At 40.9% G+C, this 21,691-nt stretch overlaps 1 protein-coding gene across 2 annotated transcripts in view; it reads left to right on the forward strand.

Annotated features, from left to right (window-relative positions):
* The first annotated feature begins 11,197 nt into the window (after nt 1–11,197).
* ALCAM (activated leukocyte cell adhesion molecule) overlaps nt 11,198–21,691 on the forward strand; it is a 208,528-nt gene continuing 198,034 nt past the window's right edge. For both annotated transcript variants that reach the window (XM_002716725.6, XM_008267007.5), the window contains exon 1: nt 11,198–11,984. In XM_002716725.6, the coding sequence (XP_002716771.3) occupies nt 11,912–11,984 (73 nt within the window). In that variant the 5' untranslated portion in view covers nt 11,198–11,911. The remainder of the gene's footprint in view (nt 11,985–21,691) is intronic.

The following is a 21,691-nucleotide window of genomic DNA, read 5'->3' on the forward strand; positions in this document are numbered from 1 at the left end:
ATGGGTCTTGAAATAGGAGTAGGAGTACCCAAGGCAAACAAAGGGATGAGAGTGGGAAGTACATTTCCTGCTGAAGGTGCCATGTCTGTGATGGCACTGCTGAGGAAGGCTGCCAAGGTATGTGTAGGAAATAGTGAGTGCAGCGGAGTGCACGGGAGGGTTGTGATCCAAAACTAAAGACGGGCAAACATAAAAGTGAAGATAAGAAGGTCAAGAACTTCAGAGATCTTGCCAGAAAGTGTAGCCTTCAAAATGACGTTTATTCAATGACTCCAGCAGAGATTTTAAAGCAAGGAGTGACATAATCCTGCATGTGAATGAATGTATATCTATTTGTCTGTCTGTCCTAGGATAACCAGGGAAAATCTAGAGAATGAGAGATGTAACGATGCTAGTTCTAAAGTTGATGTACAGATGTGAAATATGATGAGGGACTGGGCTAGGAGTCATGACATTGCAAAGAAGGAATTTTGTTGTCCAAAGAATATTGTCATGAGGCTTCTATCTGTTTCTAGGATAAAAGGCTTTAGGCACAAAGAATTTTATTTGAAATAAGAAGGCCTCTTAAGAGAGAACCAGACTAAGCCTCTTAACTTTACTAGTATAGTTCAAGTCCATGAAACTTAGGAAGATTAAAAACATGAAATTAACTAGAGAAATAATAATAATAGTAACAGCCACAGACTTCTGTACACACCCTAGCATCTTTCGGTACATTTGACCCCCATAACAATTTTTAAGGATAAATACAAAGCAACTCTTAACTGCATTCAACAGAGGAGTAAGCTGAAGTCAGTAACTTGGGGAAGGCTGCACAGATAATTAGAGACAGAACAGGGATTCAGAACCAGACTTGCCTGATCCCAGAGCTCACACAGCTTTTATATGCTATGTCCTGAGACTGAAACCTACATATCCTTGCTCCTCATCCAGTGCTCTGTTCAGTAGCTATTGCTGCTTTTATCCTCCATTAAATACATTTCAAGCATCACTAGGCACACATCCCTGACTGTTTGACTATCTATACTACTGGAATTATCCTAAAGTAGCATTTATTGTGGATTCATTGTCTGACAAACACACTAAGCTAAATATTACGATGATACTTTCTAAGAAATGAGGGTTGTATGGTGAAAGAAGGAGCAAATACAAATGACATTAATATGCACCCAGAAACAGCAAATTGAAACTTTGCATGGTCTAGGCACAAAGAATCAAAGGCAATTGGAGAAACAGCTAATGTTATTCAGATTTTTCCTCTGCCAGCAGCTATCCGCATGTATCATTTTTTATGAGAAAACTGACTTGGAGTGGTAAAATACTTTGCTCAGTGTCGCACAAATGCTAAGTAAATGAGCCAGAATCAGACTCAGGTTTATCTGACACTAAACTCAGGTTCTTAAACACTGTGTGTGGCTACAACTATTAAAGTGATTAGGGAATGCTGAAGTCAGTCCCATGGACAGCAGCGGCTGATAAAGTGCTAAACAGCCAACTTTTTAAAAAGGGAAATAAAGGAAAGCTCTGATTTGTAGTGTTGGCAATTTCCAATGTCTGTAGAAAGTACATAACTACAAATTGACAGTTTTCAAGCTGCCAACATGACATCACCGGAGACAGTGTGGGGAAGAGCTCTGCGGCCAACTGCAGAGAGCTTCCAGCACACTACTGTAGCATGCAGGAAGAGATGCTGGGACAGCATTTTACAAGTAAAGGTGAAAAGATTTTGGAGTGCTTTTTGGAGAAAGGATAACGGATGTAGGCTTTAGTGGAGGTTAGGTGAGTTATATTCAAAGAAGACACGAAGATTGAGGTAATGGTGATTAGACGAAATAGAAAGATGGATTTAGGATTTGCTGGGCAGCGTTAGCTTTAAGAATCACCATGCTGATGGATTAACTATTTTCTTGAAAAGAAGGCCTAAATATTGACATATACTGTTTGAAACTTTTGGCAGACACTTGTTTTAGTGGCTGCTAAAACTGAAATCGTACTTAAAAGGCTCAAATCAAGGCTAGATGAATCAAAAAGATTAGTCAATATGTATTTCTGGCTATTTATCTTCTTTTTTCTTTCCTTATGGCAAGGACAACAGCAGGCTGATCAAAGTGATATATTGCTGGACAAAGAGCCTTAGTAAAAAATATGGCAAATATATTTGAAAAGAGTTACTCAGTACTCACCTTCAAAACCTGCTTATTCCATCAGATTGTCTGAGTGTACCTTATATTGACTTTGTATCTAGAGGAAGTAAGTATATTTGCAAACACAATAGAATATCTATTTCCTCACTTTATTTCACATCTTTCTAAACATAAAACAATACCAATGCTTCCCTCATTCCTCACATAATTAGACCATAGATTGGATAGGGAAATGCTATTTAACAAATAATTTTCTGTTTTCCTCTAAACAAATATAGCCTCCTAAAAGAGAAAAGGATGAGACTAAAACTAGGTTTCCCATGTTCCAAATATTTTTTTTTCCCTCTGTTAACCAAAAGGTCTCATTGTGCACAATGCAGATGGAGAGCCATATTGGTGTTTAGAATCAATGCAAAATAATACAAGGAAAAATAAGTACATATCTGTTGGTATTGTCTGTTTGCTGGGTCATGGCTTCCCATTTCTGTGAGTCTGAGATGCTGTCAACATGGTGCCCACTTGCTTCCTGATTGCAAGGTAGGACATGTGACTGCCTGGCCAATTACAGGAAGGGATCCTATTGTTCACAGTAAAATACACAAGAAGTGACAGAGCCAAGCAAAACTTTTTCATGAGTAAAAGGATCTCCTTTCCTTTATGATCTCAATTTTGTGGATGTAGACTCAGATGTTCAAATAGCCATCTTTTCTGTATTGAGGCAGCTGAGCTAAGCAGAGGAAATTGAGAAAATAGTCAAAGCCAAGCAAAGGCCTGTAAAGCTAAGATATGGAAAGATGGACAAAGAATATTAACAATCTTGCTCAAATGCCTGGATCCTGCTATGTCTAAATATATACATGCTTTTGAAATTCTCAGTTTTACCTGTTAAGTCACCGCCTCTCCTTTTTTTTTTTTTTTTTTTTTTTTTTTTTTTTTTTTTTTTGACAGGCAGAGTGGACAGTGAGAGAGAGAGACAGAGAGAGAAAGGTCTTCCTTTTGCCGTTGGTTCACCCTCCAATGGCCGCCGCTGCAGCCGGCGCACCGCGCTGATCCTGGCAGGAGCCAGGAGCCAGGTGCTTTTTCCTGGTCTCCCATGGGGTGCAGGGCCCAAGCACCTGGGCCATCCTCCACTGCACTCCCTGGCCATAGCAGAGAGCTGGCCTGGAAGAGGGGCAACCGGGACAGAATCCGGCGCCCCAACCGGGACTAGAACCCGGTGTGCCGGCGCCGCAAGGTGGAGGATTAGCCTATTGAGCCACGGCGCCGGCTCGCCTCTCCTTTTTTTTTCTTTTGGATAAGCTGAATGGAGTTGGATTTTTCTTACTCTTAACTTTAAATCTCCTGACAATTACAAAAGCCATAGTAAAAATTCTCACTTAATGTCAGAATCTTGTTGGCTGGCTGGCTGGCTGGCTGGCTAGAATTATATAAATAATATTTCCCTGATTTAAAAATATGAATGGCAGACAGGATGAGGACATAGTGAGAGGTAAATTTCTTTTTGGCCAATATTTTAAGATATGTTAATTTATTCTGTTTTGTTTCTATGATCTATGACTCATCACTTTTTGGACATCTGTTTCTTTCATTGGCACACAGGCCATCATATACTCATTCCTTCATTCATAAATTATCATGAGTTCATGCTAAGTTTGTAGAAAGCAGGCAAAAGACAGGGTATTAAGTTGGGAGAAGGGGAAAGGAGAAAGGAGCCATTCATCATTTTCAAACTGGAAGGACAGGTTAATACTAGAATAAGTATTTTTCATCTTAAATTTCACATCAGGAATTTATGTGGATGGAGAAGAGCCATCTCAAGATAGAAAAACTGGTTAATGTACTTAGAAAAGAATCTCCAAAGAGTGTCATTCTGAATTAATTTTTTAGACTTAAAGACATTTTAAAATAGTGCATGATTCAGATTATACCTTAGATTTCTCAGGGCTGACACAACTATTGATTTCAGGATTAAATGGACACTAAATTCAACCCTTAAAGCAAAGAAATATCAAGGATCAGCTTGGAAAGGGTACACAAAGTAGAGATCATACCAATTAGCCTCATTGAGAAGGTGGCTCTTAGTTACTCAGATCTTTTTACCTCAGTAGCAGTTGTATCATCTTCTACCTCATTTCTTCCCTGCTATTATCTCCCGCTACTGGATGGACTATTTCACCCTATAACTTGGGTGTCATTCTCTATAATAAGACAAGTCATTTGACTTGAAAGATGTATCAATAAACTAGCATTAATAGAATTTTAAAACCAGAATAATGGCCAAAAGCATTTGATCTACCTCTTTGACAGCTAGAACACAACACAGATTATGGGGGTTTTGTTGAAAGAACATATACATGTTTATAAACATATACATGTTTATAAATGTTTTTGCACATTGGCCTATACAGCTGTTTTAATATGTTTTGCATTTTCTCACAATCTTTTCACCTTGAGATCAATTATTAAGTGAATTTCTTGCCCTTACAAAGAAAACTAAACACATTAAACACCTCCATGTAATGTTAAAATGCTGGACATTAAATTAAATTAAATATTTGTCCTAAAGCTCTGTTAGCTGAATACATTATGAATCATCTATGTTTGTGGAATACACTGCTTAGAGTTATAACTTTGCCAAATTCACCCTGTAGAGAACAAAGTATAAAGAACATTGAGGCTTAAAACCTTTGATACTGAACTAAGTCTGTAGACTCTGCAATATTGGTACTGCATCTATAATCATGCCTTAGTGAAATGTTATATAGAACATTACTCAGAATGTTTGCTCTGAAAAGAGTTTTTATAAATGCATGTATTTGAGATTGATTAATGCTGTCTGATATACATCAGATCTTATTATTATTCCTAGAGTTTGACTTAAAAGTTACAGAGTGTCTTGTATATTTGCTCTACTTGAAAGTGCTATATTTGCATTTAAACAAGAAGGGTACCCATAACAGTGAATTCTGGTTAAGCGTTTGGCTCTTAGGACCTCCATTACTTCATCTGTCATTTAAAATACTTAGATTAGCTCAGTGGTTTTTCTGACTACAGGAGGTGGTGAACCTCTTGCTACATATCAAACTTCAGCCAAAACAGATCCATCTTATCAGTTTATTAATTATTTTGCATTATAACATATTATTCACTGATATTATCATGAATTCATGGCTTCACTATTATTCAAATATCATGTGCCAGCTCTGTCTATTTTTGACATAAAGCGGAAGATAAAACAAATGAAAAATATGAACTTATTGAGCATTGTTTATAGCAAAGAAAGGTATATCATTAAAATCCTTAAACTAAGTATATATTATGCTAGAGGCTGATAGATTATAATGGAGAAAAATGAAGCAGGAAAGAGAGGTAAGGAATTTGGGGGTTAGGGAGTTAAATTTTAAATAATTGTTCATGGAAGGCTCAATAAGAGTGAGTAACAAGTATTTGAGCAAAAGTATTAAAAGAAGTGATGGAGCCAGTCACATTAATGGCTGAAGGAAAAAATTTCCAGGTAGCAAAAACAGAAAGAGCAAAGTCCCGGAGATGTGAGTGCATTAGGTATATTTAGGAATATTGAGGAGATCTTTGTAGCTGAATCAAACCAGAGTCATCCCTATCCTAGAAGAAGGTTTACTTTCAAATACTCACTAATAACATTTATTTAAATCACTCTTTTTAAATTTTCACTTTATACGAAAGTTTCCTTCCCCCAAATGCCTGCAACAGCTGGGGGCTGGGCCAGGACAAAGCCAGCACCTGGTATCAATCATGGGTCTCCTAGAGGTGGTGGCAGGGACCCCAGTATATGACCCATCACCTGCTGCCTCCCAGGGTGCCCATTAGCAAGGAATCTAGATTAGAAGAGGAGTTGGGACAAGAACCAGGTAACCACATGGGATGCAGGAATCTTAACCATTGAGCTAAATGTCTGCCCCTGAAATTACTTGTAAGGCCCTGAAAAGCACTAGGATTCTAAAGTTCTTTCTTATATTACATAATCAATGAGCCTTGATTCAGTGTTATTAATCCTTTTTCCTAATTAACAAGTCTTTTCTCTTCAAGGATTATACATTTATCCAAGAATTGCTTCTTAATACTTTCTTGTGAACTCAACTATCTTATTTATTTTAGGAGAAAATAGTATGTGTAACTGGGGCCTTATACATAATTAATTTGACTTTCTAGAAGTCCATTAGATCCATGGTGATTTCCTTGTTTTAAATATAAAATATATTTTATGTTTTACCATTACTATATCTTCACCTCATATTCCTAAATGGAATTATTATTGATCACAATGACTAGTAAATATCTGACAAGGCTAATAGAGATTAGTAAGGGACATCTTGAAAATACTTAATCAAGTTCAAGTTTCTTTGAAGACATCAAACATATGAATAACCATACTCTGAGTCATTTTCTACTTTCCAAAAACCTAAGTGAGACACTTAGTTCAGTTAAAAAGCTGAAAATATACTGTGACCTTTGAGGAGAAACTCTCAAGTTGTAGGGTAATCCCAGACTGTTATGCCTTGTGATTGTATTATTATGCATCTACTGAAATCAGTAATGAACTAAGAGTTTTGATATACTAAGGGTTTTTGACATCCACTTTATATGGTGTAAGTTTCATAGTCAAATTTCCTAGCTAGATTCTTTTCCCATTGCTCATGTCTGGGACAGGAAAGAAAATGACTAAGTGGATTTCTAGTTCTACTGAAATAACAACGAACATCTTTTTGTGCCCAGAAATTGAGCATCTGAAACAAAAACTTAATGTTTACCATAGACTTTGAAGTTCTTTGATCTTCTGAACTCCAGTGATATACCTTTATTAGCTAGTATCATTGAAAATATGTTACAGAATTTTATTAATTCAATGACTAACATTAGTATCAGCAATTGACATTATAGGATAAATTCAATGGGCATATTCTTAGAAAGTCAAATACTCATTTCACTTCATGGTGATATCTAGAAGTGATTTTAGAAAGCATTTGTTTGTTTGTTTTTTAAAAAAGCTTTAGATCCTGAAGCAAAAGTCTTATCTTATACATAAGTAATTTGTTCCTCTTTAAAAGTTTTATATCGTCCAAGAATTAATATAAATCCCACTTAGCCCCTACTTTAATCTGTGTCATCAGTGCATTAGCCCAGGCTCTTGCTTAGAAAAGTCACTTAGGAGTTTTACTAATCAATCTTTTATTCTCAGCTTTGGGCTTTGGGTTTTATTCTCTGTGATGGCGACTTTTTTTTTTTTCTGTCCAGTTTCTCTTATAGATTGTTTTCTCAATTTATATTCCAAAGTCCTCACTGTAGTGACTAAGACTTGATCCCTTTTCTTTGCTTTCCTAAACTTAGTTCATCCAAGTTCAATTATTCAAGAACCAATGGAACCCCTTTCATCCCTTCTTGTCATTACCCCTTATAAATTCAAGTTTGTGTGAGGGTACATATTTTATAAAGAACTCCTTCTCACTACATAGAATTCACTTTAAAATGTGGCTGGAGTGCTCTATCTACTTGCAAAGTATGACTACATGTACGTATTCACCAATGGGGAGGAACAAGGTGAAGAACACGAGCCAAATGTTGTTGAATTGCATGCAGTTTTGTTCAAAAATAAGGGGGGGGGCACACAAAAACACTATGACATATGGTGTTGAAGAGCAAATGTCTTCAGCTTCCAAAATCATCTTTGGTGAAATCACATCCCTAGTCAAAAATCTTTTAAGCTAACCTGGGGAAAAATCACTTTCATATTTCAAATGCTCACATGCCTTAACTGGCTATGTTGTCCCATAATGTTTTAGTACAGGACAAAGGGTCCTGACTTGAACACTGGGGCTCCTGAGTTCTGGTCTCAACAGACCCCAAGTAGGATCTGCCTACTGTGCTGTGTCACTGCTTGGAGCATACTGTCCTGATTGATGATGCATTCTTTTATATTTAAAATGCAAAGCTCTTCTTATGTTCCAGGTAACATGAAATATTTCTCCCCTGGCTGAACATTATTCATTTTACCTCCTGCAGTCAGAAGTACCCATCACGAGGCTCTGATGCATGACTAAACTCTCTGATAAATATCATTGGGATACTATGTATCCTCGGTTGTAACAAGAGTGAGTGCCATCCAGATGGCAGCTGGAAACACTCTTCCACTTAAGAACTAAGTAAGATGGATCCAATCTCCCATTACCTAGATGTTGAAAGGCATATACTCCCGTTTCGTTGTATTATTTTGTGGAGCTTACATTTTAATGTTTGTTTCTAACTCTGAACTCTTGCTTATGCTGCATTATTTCAGTTTAGAAAAGGTCTTGTCATCTCATATGCACCACACGTCGCCCATGCAAATTGAGTATACTGCTTTATTAATTTCCTCAAGGAAAATGTGTTTGAGGGAAGCCTATTTTATTAAAGTTTTGGAAAGATGCAGGAATTTATATTAAAAGCACAAATTCATAGCTATACACCTCTAATGGGCAAAGTGGACACTGATGAGCAAAGGTTACCAGGAGCTCAGTTCTAGAAGCAGAGTGCCTGTGGTACAAGTCTGGATTTATCATTTCTGTGAATCATTGTGTGACCTTGTGAAAGTTCCTTCATATTTTTGAATATCTGTTCCTTCATGAGTAACATGAAAATGAAAATAATAATTACTTCATAAAATTTTTTCATAGGGGATTATGTCCATTCATTCCTATAAATTGCTGAGTAACCCAACATGCAATAAGTTCTCAATAAGTCTTGCTAATAAACTAATTAAAATATATTTACAGGCTTTTAACCATGCCAGACTCCAGCTTGTATGATTGAGCCCTCTTTCCTTCTCTTTTCAGAATCCTGCCACATTCCCCTGTCAAATTATTATTGCAGTTTTTATGATTTTGTTGACTACAGAGCAGTTTTACCATTATTTTTATGGTTTTAGCTATATACCATCAACAATCTTTAGAGTTATTATCCCAACTGGCTATTAAGTCATCTTCCTAAACTAGAACATATTGTTCTCCAAAAGGAATTCTAGGAGCCATGGATTATACATAAATATATTTATTATACACACAGAGATATGTACATATAATCAGGTGCTTCCAGAGTTGCAGTGTGTTCAATATCCTTAACTCACATAATGTATATTCACCCAATTTAGCTGCACACTTTTGAAAGTGGCATTGTAATGTGACATCACCCTTCAGTGTTGAGAGACTGACTCTTGCTCAAGGTCACTCACTGAGTAAGTGCAGAACAGGAATTCTAAAAAGGCTTTGTCTACACCCCCAAAGCCCTAGCGCCTTCTGTATCCATCAGTTAGTTATCTCTGTGATCTCATTTAATCTCAACCACAATCCTGTGAAGTTAGCACTTTCGGTATCATTGGAGGATTAGAGAGATTGAGTTGTCCAAGACCACACGGTTAATAAGTATCAGAGACAGTCTCTGTTTCACCAATCTACTTTTAAACAATTAGGCTTATTAATTCCCACCCCAAATACAAAGGTCAGATAGAGAGTTTGCAGATTCAGGTTAAACAAATCGTTAGGATGAGGCGCAGTTAAAAGAAAAACAATTCCCAAATGGGAGTCTGCAGGATCCCATGGGAATGCTAACAGTCCAGGCAAACTTAGCTCACAGAATACAGAGCTAAAAGGTGTTTGCTTTCTAGCATTAGCCTTCTTGTTGATGTTAAACCCAAGGGGAGCAACTAAATTTGAGGTAAAAATATTAAGAGCTCTCTACCTTAGAATACTGTTACTGTAAGGAGAACCGGGAGAACAAGACAGGCAGGCTTTTGAGAAAAATCACAGCTGAAGAGGAAGCTCAGTAGTTTCGAGCACGGAAAGATAAAGGATTCACAAGCTGCGTGTTGGCGTGCGGAGGGGGTGGGAATGCGAGGGTTCTGTTTCCCTTCAGCTTCTGCCATCCCCACACCCTAACCCCCATCTGGCTGGCGACTTCCAGCCTTTTGATGGAAGCCCAGGACGTGACTGTTACTAGTTGCTATTCCCTGTTGAAGATCAGCCCCCACACAAGGGTGATCCTGGGACGCATGTAAGACTGCTTAGTACCCCGGGAGAGGAGTCTCAGGGACCAAAATTTTCTTACGCTTCGGGGATCAGAGTTGTGATCGCTCATCCCTGATTTAGAATCCCTTTAGGGTTCCACAGCTCCACCTCGGCGTTCTGGAGAAAACCCTTCCTTCGAGCTCTGTGCCTGATCTGAAAGCCACACAGGCTCCCCTGCGTTCCGCCTTGGGAGGTGGTTCAATCTTCAAAAATTGCCTGAGACGCCTGTCCATCTGTTGGGGCGCCTGGCTTTCTGGAACGCGCCAGGAGGAGCTTGGCTTTTAATCTGAGTAATTTGAGGATTTTCTGTTTGTCACTTAAAAAAAAAAAAATCACCACTTAATTGGAAGTAACAGCGGCGCGCGCTCTAGATTTGTAGACGTTGGGAAAATCAGTAACAGAATAAGGTCTACAAATTCCTGATTTAATTGCCCCGGGGGAAAAAGAGCTAGGCTCTTCTCGGTACGGAGCGGCGAACTGCGGTGGGTGGGCTGCCTGGAAGGGAGGCTGAGAGCCAGAGCCAGGGGCTTACAAGGGGCGGCGGAGTCTGAAAAGCTACAGGAGAGTCAGGGCAGGACCCGGGTGGCCCGGGACACCCAGCGGCTGTCCCCGCTAGCTCCCAGGAGTTTCCTTCTTTCCCATTTCTCCTACCCCTTTACGTCCCTGGACCCAAAGCGCCCTGCCCCACTGCTCATCACAGGAGAGAAGGCAGCAACAGCGCGGAAAGTCCTGGATGAGCGAGGCAGTGGGTGGGGCTTCTGGGGGCAAGAAAAGAGCAGTCTGACTTTTCCAAGCTTGGCGAGGCTGCGTGGGCAGAGGGAAGAGGCCGCGTGGTGACGGCGCGGGTAACGCCACGGGAAGTGTCGCTCCTTGAGACCCAGCCGGGCGCGCGCGGCTCCCGCGCCTGCCGATTGGCGGGGGTGGCCTAGGGGGCGGAACTTTCCGCGAGCGGGAAGCTCCGCCCCCTGGCGCGCTCAGGTTGGGGCGCACGGTTCTCCCCCACCAGCCAGAGTCCCGGCGCTGGGCTGCGTCTCCGACTCGGTCCTGCAGCGCCTCTAGGCTGCGGATCGGCGCTCCAACCACCTGCTCCGCGCTGCTCCGGGGGAAGCAGAGAGGCGACTGGAGAAGAGGGAGGGGCGGGGGAGGCGGAGAGAGGCCGCTTACACACGCCTCCCGGTCCCTCCACTCAGAGCAGCCCGGAGACCGCTGCCGCCGCTCGCTCTGCCTCCGCCGCCGCTGCCACCTGAGGAGACCCGCAGAGCCCCGCCGTCGCCCCCGGCCGTTCCCTCGCACCGGGCTTCCTTTTGCACGCTGCAACTACCATTATTAGTCTCGCCGCACGAGAAGGAAACTAAAAGAAGACACCCGCCGAAAAGAACCAGGAACACCTTTCCCTATTACTCCAGTGTCTCGCGGAAAGAGAGGGCGCCGGTGCGGGAAGGAGCGGCCGGAGAGACCGAGGGCGAGTGCTGACTGGGAGGGAGGAGTCGGGGTCCCGGGAGGTGGAAAGTTGCGAGCGACAGAAAGCCCAAGGTGCAGCGCCACAGCCCAGAGGGACTGTGTGTCTGGGCGAAGAGACTGCCCCTTGCGGCGTCGGGACCCGCGAGCGCGCGGGCACCGCGGGGCGCGGGACGACGCCCCCTCCTGCGGCGTGGACTCTGTCAGTGCCCCCCTCCCCCGAGAAGGAGGAGGAATATGGCATCCGAGGCTGCCCCCTCCTGCCGTCTGGTCTTCTGCCTCCTGATCTCCGCCGCAGTCCTCAGGCCAGGTGAGCAAGGGCCTTGGAGCAGCCCCGAACGACGTGTGCTGGGGGCAGGTCCCTAAAGGCCCGGGCCCCGGCCTGGCGCCCGCCGGGCTGTGCGCCCAGGCGCGTGGGGGAGGTACGGGGACGGCCCGTCCGGACGCACAGCCGGCCCCGGGCTCAGTCCCCTGGGTCGCACCTTTGGTCTCGGCTGGGCGGCCCAAGTTTGGGCGTCGGGCAAGGGGGCCTGGAAACCTCTCCAGGAACTTTGGGTGCGGCCGGGGTCGAGGCTGCCGGAGCCCGCGGACAGGATCGCGCGGCTCTTCCCTGGTCCCTGGGGCTGCGGGCGGGCAGCCGGCTCTCACCCTCCCACCGTTTCTCCCGTCTCTGGGCGGCAAAGTCCACGCTGCTGCGCCCCGGGCAGTTTTCCTTTCGTTTAGCTGTCGGATGAAATAACTACCCGCACTTTTTCGTATAATTCCCCTAGTAACTTCCCCTTGCTTTGAGATGAGGAAGGACTGCGAGGGGTAGAGGAGAAAAAAAGGACTTTTATCCCTCCCCACCACCCTTGAAAAAACGTGGTTCCATTGTCTGGGTGGGAGGTGAGCGTGTGGGGGTGATGGCAGGCAACCCACGCAGCCTGAACTGGAATTAACAGCCGGGGCTGGCTGTGGTTTGCGAGACCTTACCCATAGCCTTGTGGATTGCCAGGACCTACCCGAGAGCTTGGGTTCTCAGTTCCGTACTGTGCTTTAGAAAGAAAGAAAGAAAAAAACAAGGCAAAATTCCCAACAAGTAAAATATCTAGCGGGGAATCCCTCTCCGCACCTCGGGGGCGTCCTCAGGCCCGCCGGGCGCTGACACGAGTTGGTCCTCGCCCCGCGGTCTGCGCGCTCTCGGTCACTTGACTGCGCGGCAGGTTCATTTCCTCGCCCCACGGAAGGGTTTGGGCTCCCCCACCCTCCCCTTGAAGTTTTGGTTTCTCTGCCTTCGTAGATCCTTGCTAAATTACTTCTGTTACTTGGGCTGCTGTTTGCTCTTGCCCTTTTCTTTACCTTATATCAAAGAAGAAAAAAAAAAGCTCACTTCCTCCTCGCCTCTTTGATTCCTGCACGTCCCTTCAGTTGTTGGCGAGCGGGGCCCAGGGAAGAGGATTGGAAGCCTCTGAACCTCTCAAGGGAAAGGGGGAAGTGAGACTGGGGTCTAGAGCCTGAGGCAGACATCGCTAGTGTGTGAGCTGCCGCCGCCGCCGCCGCCGCCGCCGCGTGGGTGTGCATGGGGATTTGCCCTGGCCAGATCTCTTTATTAAAGTTACATTTCTGGGTGAGGTAATGAGCTCACCTGCTGTTTCTGAGGCTGAGAGAGGAGTCTGTGACGAATCTCGGGTTCTGGGGCGGGGACGGTGAAAGCAGGTGGTGGTGGGGAAGAGCACTGGGGAGATGGGAAGGGACGAACCCCCCACCCCCGACCCCCCGCCGCCCCGGGGTCTAACACAGTGCGGATTTCACTTTTTTTTTTTTTTCCAATCCTAGAGTCCGATGGGAGAAGGAAGGGAAGGGCACTTGGTTGGAGCCCAGAAGAGGGTCTAGAAGGCAGGACGTGGGTGCTTTAGTTTGCAAAATGCCTAGGATCCGCAGGCCCGCGGTCGGTTTTCAGTTAACCCCCTCGCGACTTTGAAACCATAATCTCACCTCCACCTCCGCCCGGGGCACACGCGCGCGCCCTGTGTCCTTTTACTTGCGGTCGCGCTGGAATTTATTTTCCGTTGGGCCACGTCAGAGGACAGGCTTCTCCGTATATTTAATTGCTACAAGAGGAAAGGTTCCGCTGTTTAACCTTCTTTCGCGGGGATTATTTGGCACCGCAGGCTTGTGCGTGCAGGGGGCGCAGAGCCGCGCTGTCTGGCAGCTGGGAGCTCTCTCAGCCCGCCACCAGCCATCGCCCATCCGGGGGTCGATGCCGCAGACCCTCGGATGCGTGCTTTCCCAGAATTGCCACTCTGGCATTGAGTGACGTTCTGGATGTAGTATCAGCGTGTTGTAAATGGAAGGATCAGGGCACCAAAGGCGCCCAGTCTCCAGTAGGAGAGCAAGTCTTGGACGGCAGGTGCACCTCCTTCTGAGTCCTCTGCAAGGGAGACCGGGTAGGACTGCAACAGCAATGAATGGCTAGTTTCCTTCTAGGGACTAACTGGCCACGCGCCTGCTGCCCTTGGTTTCCCCAGCAGTTTCAGTAGTGTGTGCCCAGCACCAGAAGACAAAACTCGAGTTTATGGAACTGCTCCCGCGGGTCTTTTGGCCTGTGGTCGCTGTGAAATCACGGATGTCTTTTAGGCAAGCTGCGTTACATCTATAGAGGAGAGGAGGAGGGTATTAGGAACCGGGAACACTGAATTCAGAGATAAAGGCAATGGAGTGTGTGCTTCGCATCCAAGGGAGCAAGAATCTCATTATTCTTGTAGAAAGAGCGTCAGCCTGTGGTGACATTTTGTATTGCTTTAGAAAGGCTTCCTTGATTATTTACAACAAGGAGGCGGGGCGCTGCAGTTAACTCTTTCTTCACTTGGGGCGTCTGTTTGTACCTGTCCCTAGGGTTTTTCATAACTACTCAGCAATATCATTCATTTCATGGTTTAAGTCCACATAAAGACCTTTGCAGTGGGATATTTTTAGTGGGATATTATGTTTGAAAAATATCAATTTATCTCGAACAGGCTCTGGGAAAAGCACCAGCTCAATGTCCTTTCAGACACTGATGTGAGAATTAAAATTTATTAATTTAAAAACTAAACCTGCTCAAGAGCCAACATATATTGTTTTCTCCCACAAACATTTATTTAATCCAATAACGGTTTTCAGTTTAATGGGGGTGATATTTGCAGTAAATTGCATTTCTAGGCTTGGCTCAGGAACATCTACCTTCAGGCACTTGAGCAAATCATTGGACCTCTTTGGGCTTCAGCTCTCTCTGTATAAAATAAAAGGTGTGCAAAGGGTCTGCTCTCTTCCAGCTGAAAAAAAAAACACACACACACACACACAAAACATGTGTTTCTGATGTCCTCAAGTAAAAATTTGAATTTACCTGGCAAAAATCATTTTCCAGTAGTATTTTTCTACTGTTCCTAGTCAAGACATAAATTACCACAAAAGTGCCAGTGGATTCCAATTTTAACTCCCTCCCCTTTCTTCACTTTTACGAATTCATTGTAATATCTTGTAATTTTCTAGTAGTATTTTCCTGCTGTTCTTAGTCTGGACAAAACATAAAATTATACTATTGCAAAGTATTAGTGGATCCCAATTTTAACCCCCTCTCTCTTTTTTTTTTTTTTTTTTTTTTTTTACTTTTATGAATCCACTGTAATACCCTGTGCTTACTCTTCCAGGCCTTAATAGGGCTATTTAAAAAAACAAACAGGCAATTTGATGTATAGGAATTAATCTTTCATTCTCCTGCAAAAAGAGATTCCCAAAAAAGAAAAAGATCTTAGGTTTCAGGGCACCCTGCTAGTGAAACTCTCAACTACTGTAAGACTGCCACTATCCAAATTGCATATACAGTTCCTAGAATGAGATGTAAGTGATGATCGATGTTAAAATGTTCATAAGACAAAGCCTCACATGTAGACCCTGAAGCTATAATACTATTATAAAAGGAAATAGAAGACTCTAATACTTTCATGTTGTTTAAAACCCTGCAGAAGTCCAACATATTTTACATTTCCAGATTCCAAAATTTTTTTGGACTTCTAAAAATTCAAGCTAGCTTACCTTTTATAATAGAAATTCTGATTGGAATGTGTGTCTACTGTTGGATATTAAAAAGAAGAAAATCAATAAAAACCTACTTAAGTGGTTGTGTTATCAGAAAACTCTTTATATGGGCATCAGTATTTATGTTGGGTTTTTAGCTATGCAATTTAAGAATGTTGTGACCTGAGGAGAGTTATTCTGTTCTTTTTTATTTCTCATCCACAAGATTTTCTGTCTGTATAATGTGTGGTTCTGATTGTGGCCAGATGAATAACTCCCTTGCGCAGCATTTTGATTTTTTCAAGTAAAACATGCTATATTAATTAATACTTTTATTATGTACTTAATAGAATAACACCCTTTAATTAATTCTAATTAATTATCACTTTGACTAGTTCATTCGTTAAAAGCAGGCGAAAATATTTTTTTTCTTTTCAATTTTTCTCCTTCGAGTTTTCATGCCACTAGACATGAGCACTGTGCAAGTTGTCAGCAGTACTTGTGTAAGATGGCAGCATTTTGTCAGATGGTATTTGAAATGCTTTGTAATCACCCTGTCTTATATTCCCAAACACATCTCATTCTGTTCTGGCCATTTATTTAGCATCAAACATCATCAAAGAGTTCTAGCTCCCTGAAGCTACTAACTCAAGTAGATACGTGTGACTTATATCCTAAATATGCAGAGAAGCCACATAGGTACAGCTGTGATCAAAGAGTGTCTCTGTGTATACATGAAACTTAAGGTGAAATTTTTTCTTCTTTATGTGCATTTATATTTTTCATTGTTAAGTTTTCACAAAGGCCCATCTCATTTCCTACACATAAATATATGTGACATATGAAGAATGAGTTAACTCACAGAAATACTAAAGAATGTTTTCTTACTAGTAGTGAGTGATAAATGAATATTTATTTGATTATTACTTTCGGATTTCAGCTCATTTAATTTCCAATAATAAATGAAGAGGACTAGAAAAATGACCATTTATACTTTTCATTACTTTTTTTATTAGAGCAGAATTTTCTCTCCCCCTAGGAGAACAAATTCTCTACTAAAATATATATTCTTTATTTAAGAGGGTTTTATAGACTGTTGGGAGGTGTTAAATCCTACAATTTTTATAGTATCCCTACAATATATAAAACATTATTGTATTTTTGGAGTTACTAATATTTTCATTCAGCTAATTTCTCTGTTTAAATAACAAAATCCATATTCTTCCACCCCCCGTCATTATTGAATGGAATATCTTATTTATTTCAGATAGCACTAGTTCCAAATGTGCTGTGGTATTCAGTAATTGTTTTATGGTAACCTATTATCATAGCCCATTATTGTAGTGTATGTTCCAAGAATGAAATTAGCTTTTAATGCTTCCTCTCTTATTTACCCAGTCACTTCTCAATTACCCATTCAATTGAAGGGGAAATCAGAGTTGCATACTATCAAAACAGCTTCTAATCAAAGGATTACTTAATTTGACTTTGAGTTGAGGTACTTCAGTGAACATGCCTGTATCTAGTCTTCTACAAATTCATATTATTTCAACATAATGAAAATAAACTGTGGGGGAATAGATTAATTCAAAATTAGACAGCAGTCTAGGTTCTCTGACTCTTTTTCTCCCCCCCCCAACTCTCTCCTGTATCACTTCATAAACTGATGCAAAATCATGCCCAAGTAAGAGTAAAAACATTTATGAAATTAATTCCAGTGTTTGTGATCTTTGCAAATCATAGAAGTATAACAGACTCTTAATGATCATAAGGCAAACTTCTATGGGCTTGGCAATTGGTATAGTCTTCTGACTTTGTTCAGTCACTCTTCTATCAAGAGTTCTTTGTTTCTCATCCAAGTATTGTTTAACTGTGAAAAAAATTACATTTTGAATATTAAGTTTTTTTCCTTCCTTTGTGAACAATTTTTCTTAAGAAAATTTTCTATGAATGAATAAATAAAGAAATTATACCTTTGTCTTGATATGAGTTCACTTGGTACCCTGATAGATTGACTCTGTGAACAACCTGCTTTTAGGGAAAAAAAAAATTTACTTTGAATGGATTATAAAGTCACTAAAAACAGTGAAAACCGGTAATATCAAATCCACAAATGACAGAGGAAGATTGAAATTTAAATTTAAAGGACTTCCTTTTGGATTACTTTGTTGTGATAATTTCAACACTGTAGTTACATAAGTTTGCAGATTAAGATATCAACAAGCATTCTAGTGCAATATTTTCTTAGAAAAAATCCTAAAGCTCCTCTGACCTCAGAAGTTGATGAAAGTAGTTTTTTGCTTTTCATTTGTAGAGCATAGATTCAGGGTGTCTAGGCTACTTCATTTGAGCTTTGAATGAAAAATGATTAACTTAACTATACTTTTTGTCTTCAATACAAAATTAGCATTGAAATATCAGGAACAAGTGTCGTTCCCAACTGTTCTCTTTCCCTTTGCCCCCTCGTTGTATTTGCTGTAGGCTTTGCCACAGTGTAGTATGACATTACTTTTTTTCCCTCAATTGATCATGATCTTTTGAATACAAAATTTTATATTCATTTGTGTATCCTTCAGTACAGTAAAGAGAACATGCTTCTTTGTTTTCATTGTATTAAATAGCTCTAGCACAAAAATGGAAAACTAAGCTTGTTTATAAGCCCATTCATGGGCTATCACAAATACTTTCTCAAGGAACTTGGGAATTGAGGATATAATACTGCTCCATGAGAATTAAACAAGAAAATAAAAGCACCGTGAAAGAAAAAATAGATTCAAAAATTATCTGAATGCAAAGAATTCACAGACCATTAAGACATGATGACATTTTGATAGTATAAATGAAGAGAAAAGAATGAAAAGAACACATACATTAGGAAGAACTTGTGATTAAAATCAGAAAATGCTTTGATCAGTAGAGAAAATAAAAGGAAAATGGTGTGGGTTATTCAATTGTAGTTATTGAGCAGATGCTTTCTTTTGTGGTGGAAGTGGCTCCTCTAACTAGAAGACACAATTTGCCCAGCCCCCCCCCCCCCCGCCTTTGCAGGTGTGTCTGTCTGTCTGTCTATCTATCTATCTATCTATCTGTCTGTCTATCTATCTATCTATCAATCATCTGTCCGGACTGGTAAGATACATCAGAGCCTAATGCTTTAAATATTAAAAATCATAGAATGAATTTTCCCATGCTGTGATTTTTATGATCACTAAAAAAAATCTTTCGAACTATAATGTGAATTCCTATAAAGCTAATTTACAGGAAGAGGACATCCTTGCTGTAGGATTGTGAGCATTGTACTCCCCTAGCAGTAATTGTTCTCATGTAAACCAATAAGCTACTTTATGAGTTTGGCTAGTAATAGTCATCCTTGAAAGATGGGAAAACTTTTGGTAAGCAGCCAAAAGTAACTGATATTTTCAGGGCTAAAGTTACACAATGAATGATGGCAAATTCATCTCATGAGTCCTCCTGAGGTATAGTCATACACAAGATGACACTTATTGTGTCACCTGTTGTGACCTAGTTATTTTGCATAGGTATTTTATAACTTTGGTGAAATTTGGTTTAATAAGCACATTGTTAGTAGGATGACCATATATCATACATCCTTGTATGTCCAAGGCAATCTTGGCATATCTCCGGTGACCTGGTTCAATTATTAATGACACCTCTTTCACTCTCAAAAATGCAGTGTGGATGGTAAATTATTTGGTCAGTATAGTTATTAGTAACTTTTTTATATTTCTGTCTTAACTTTAGGAGATTATTTATCTAAACAAAGTGCCTATTTGTACCCTTTTTAAATTTAAATATCAGCTACAGTGAATTATGTGCTGCTTTCCTGTCAAGTGTAAGATAGACACGATGCTTGAGCCTGGAATCCCAGATGTTGTAGTGGGTGTAGAACACTGAGGATCTCATAGTTTATAGTCGAAATCAAACTGACCTGAGATGCCAGAGGAATAAGAACGACTGAAATTTATCTGAGAGCACATTTGATTATGGGATTATTGAGGAAAAGCAAGTTTTAGTCTGAGCTTGAAATCCTTTTACAGCAAATTGTGCAATTCTATTCTTTGCTTCTATGAGGTTTCTCAGTGCCCCAGCATCAATTTGGATTTAAAGATAACTATCAGGGATGTCTATAAAGATGAAAAAAGTCCCCAAGCCCTTCTGTACATGTAAACTAGAGTTGCATCAGTCAGATATGGTGTGCTGAGTGGGGGCAGCCAACCATGAAGATGGAGCAATCAGTGCTTAGACTGCTCCTTCCAAACTGGACACTCATGTGCTGTTTGGTTCAGCTGTCTCAGTGTTTAAGGTACTTCCCCAAATCCCCCAAATCAGGGGACTTAAGGGAAGTTAAGAGGGCATTTTCCAAGAACACAGGGTAAAGAAATGCCATAGTTTTCTTCTCATTAATAGGGTTGAATAAAGGGAAGGGACATTGGCCTCTGTGACTGAACCTTTTGTCAGTCTAAACTGAAGTATTTTCCCTGATGGTTGGTTTCAGGGTATGGAATTTGCCTTGTTCTAGATCAGGCAAAAATATAAGAGATCTGGCAGTGTATTAGTTAACTATTGCTAAGTAATAAAGCACTCCAAAACAATGGTTTAAAACAGCAACCACTTTTTTTTTTTTTTTAAATTTCATTATTCTGCAGGTTGACAGCTTGGTTTGGGCTTGGCTAGGTGCATTTTGTTTGTTTGGTTTTTGTTGTTTGGTTTAGTTGAATGTCTTCATTGTACTGCAGGCATCTGCAGGTCAGTCCAATAGCCTTGTTTCTGGGAGTTGGCTGGCTATTGTTTAGGAAAAATAACTCTCCCCCATGATCTTCCGTTCTCTAACAGGCTTGCCAAGGCTTGTTCTCTTAGTAGAAGCTTAGTTCTCAGAGAAACCAGAAGCTTGCAAGTTTTCCTGAGGCCTAGCATCAGAACTGGTAAATCATCATTTTTGTCTCATTCTATTGATGAAGACAAGTCACATACCCAGCTCAAATACAAGGCTGGGGGCATTATCTCTTCCTATTGTATGTGGATAAAGACCAGACAGAGAAAATTACCTGCACTTTTTTGAATCCATTATACAAAACAATAGAGAATGTGGCACCAACAAGGACCATTGCATTAGAGCTTTGATCCCACATTCGTGGTTTACACCTTCCTCTTGGGCAAAACATGTGCCTTATTGGAGCCTTCACAGCGTCCAATAAGAATACTAGTTCCTATTGTTAAAACCTTAACTTCTGGAATGAAATTATGGGAAGCTGAGTCTGTGTATTTGTGTGCATATTAAAGGATGATAGGGGAGGCTTGGAAAGATTAGAGGTACACAGTTCGTGTCATGAGCTATCATGAGGTAGAAAAGATGTTGGAAAAATGAGAAAGTTTCTTATCTTGTTCATTCCTCTATTAGAAAGCTGAAAAAAATGAAGATACGAGTTAAGAGATCATCTAAAATTCAATAGCAATGTAACCACAGTTCTTAGAGACAACAATATTCTTAGCTTCAGTTGTGCCTAGACCGATGGCTTAAAGATTTGGGGGTATTAAAAAAACTTTAAAATTACTTAGCGATTTAACTAAGGTCATACTTTCGGCCAGTCTAAAATTAAAACTCATGTGAATAGAGTTCTCAATATGTGCAAAGCACTGTACTTGGGGATATGGAAATAAACTACGGGACAGTCAAGGTCCTATCACTGAAAATATGTTCTCTTTAAGAGACATCAGTCAATTTACTATATAACTATTTGCTTGAAATTTTGCCAAGTATGACATGAATAAATGATAAGTTTACATTAAAGTGAACAAAATTTGAGCTGCATTTTAGGAAAAACTCACAGGAGTCACTTCAGAAAGTATGTGCTAAGGAATAATTAAACAGACAATTGGACAGAAGGATTAGCATGAATGAAGACAGGAAAGTGAGAAGGAACATGACTTCTAACTCCTGGACAGGAAGAGAGGCTTGTC

Source organism: Oryctolagus cuniculus, chromosome 4 (genome assembly GCF_051225735.1).
Source record: "Oryctolagus cuniculus isolate XC-2025 breed Fujian yellow rabbit chromosome 4, ASM5122573v1, whole genome shotgun sequence".
NCBI classification, from domain to species: domain Eukaryota; kingdom Metazoa; phylum Chordata; class Mammalia; order Lagomorpha; family Leporidae; genus Oryctolagus; species Oryctolagus cuniculus.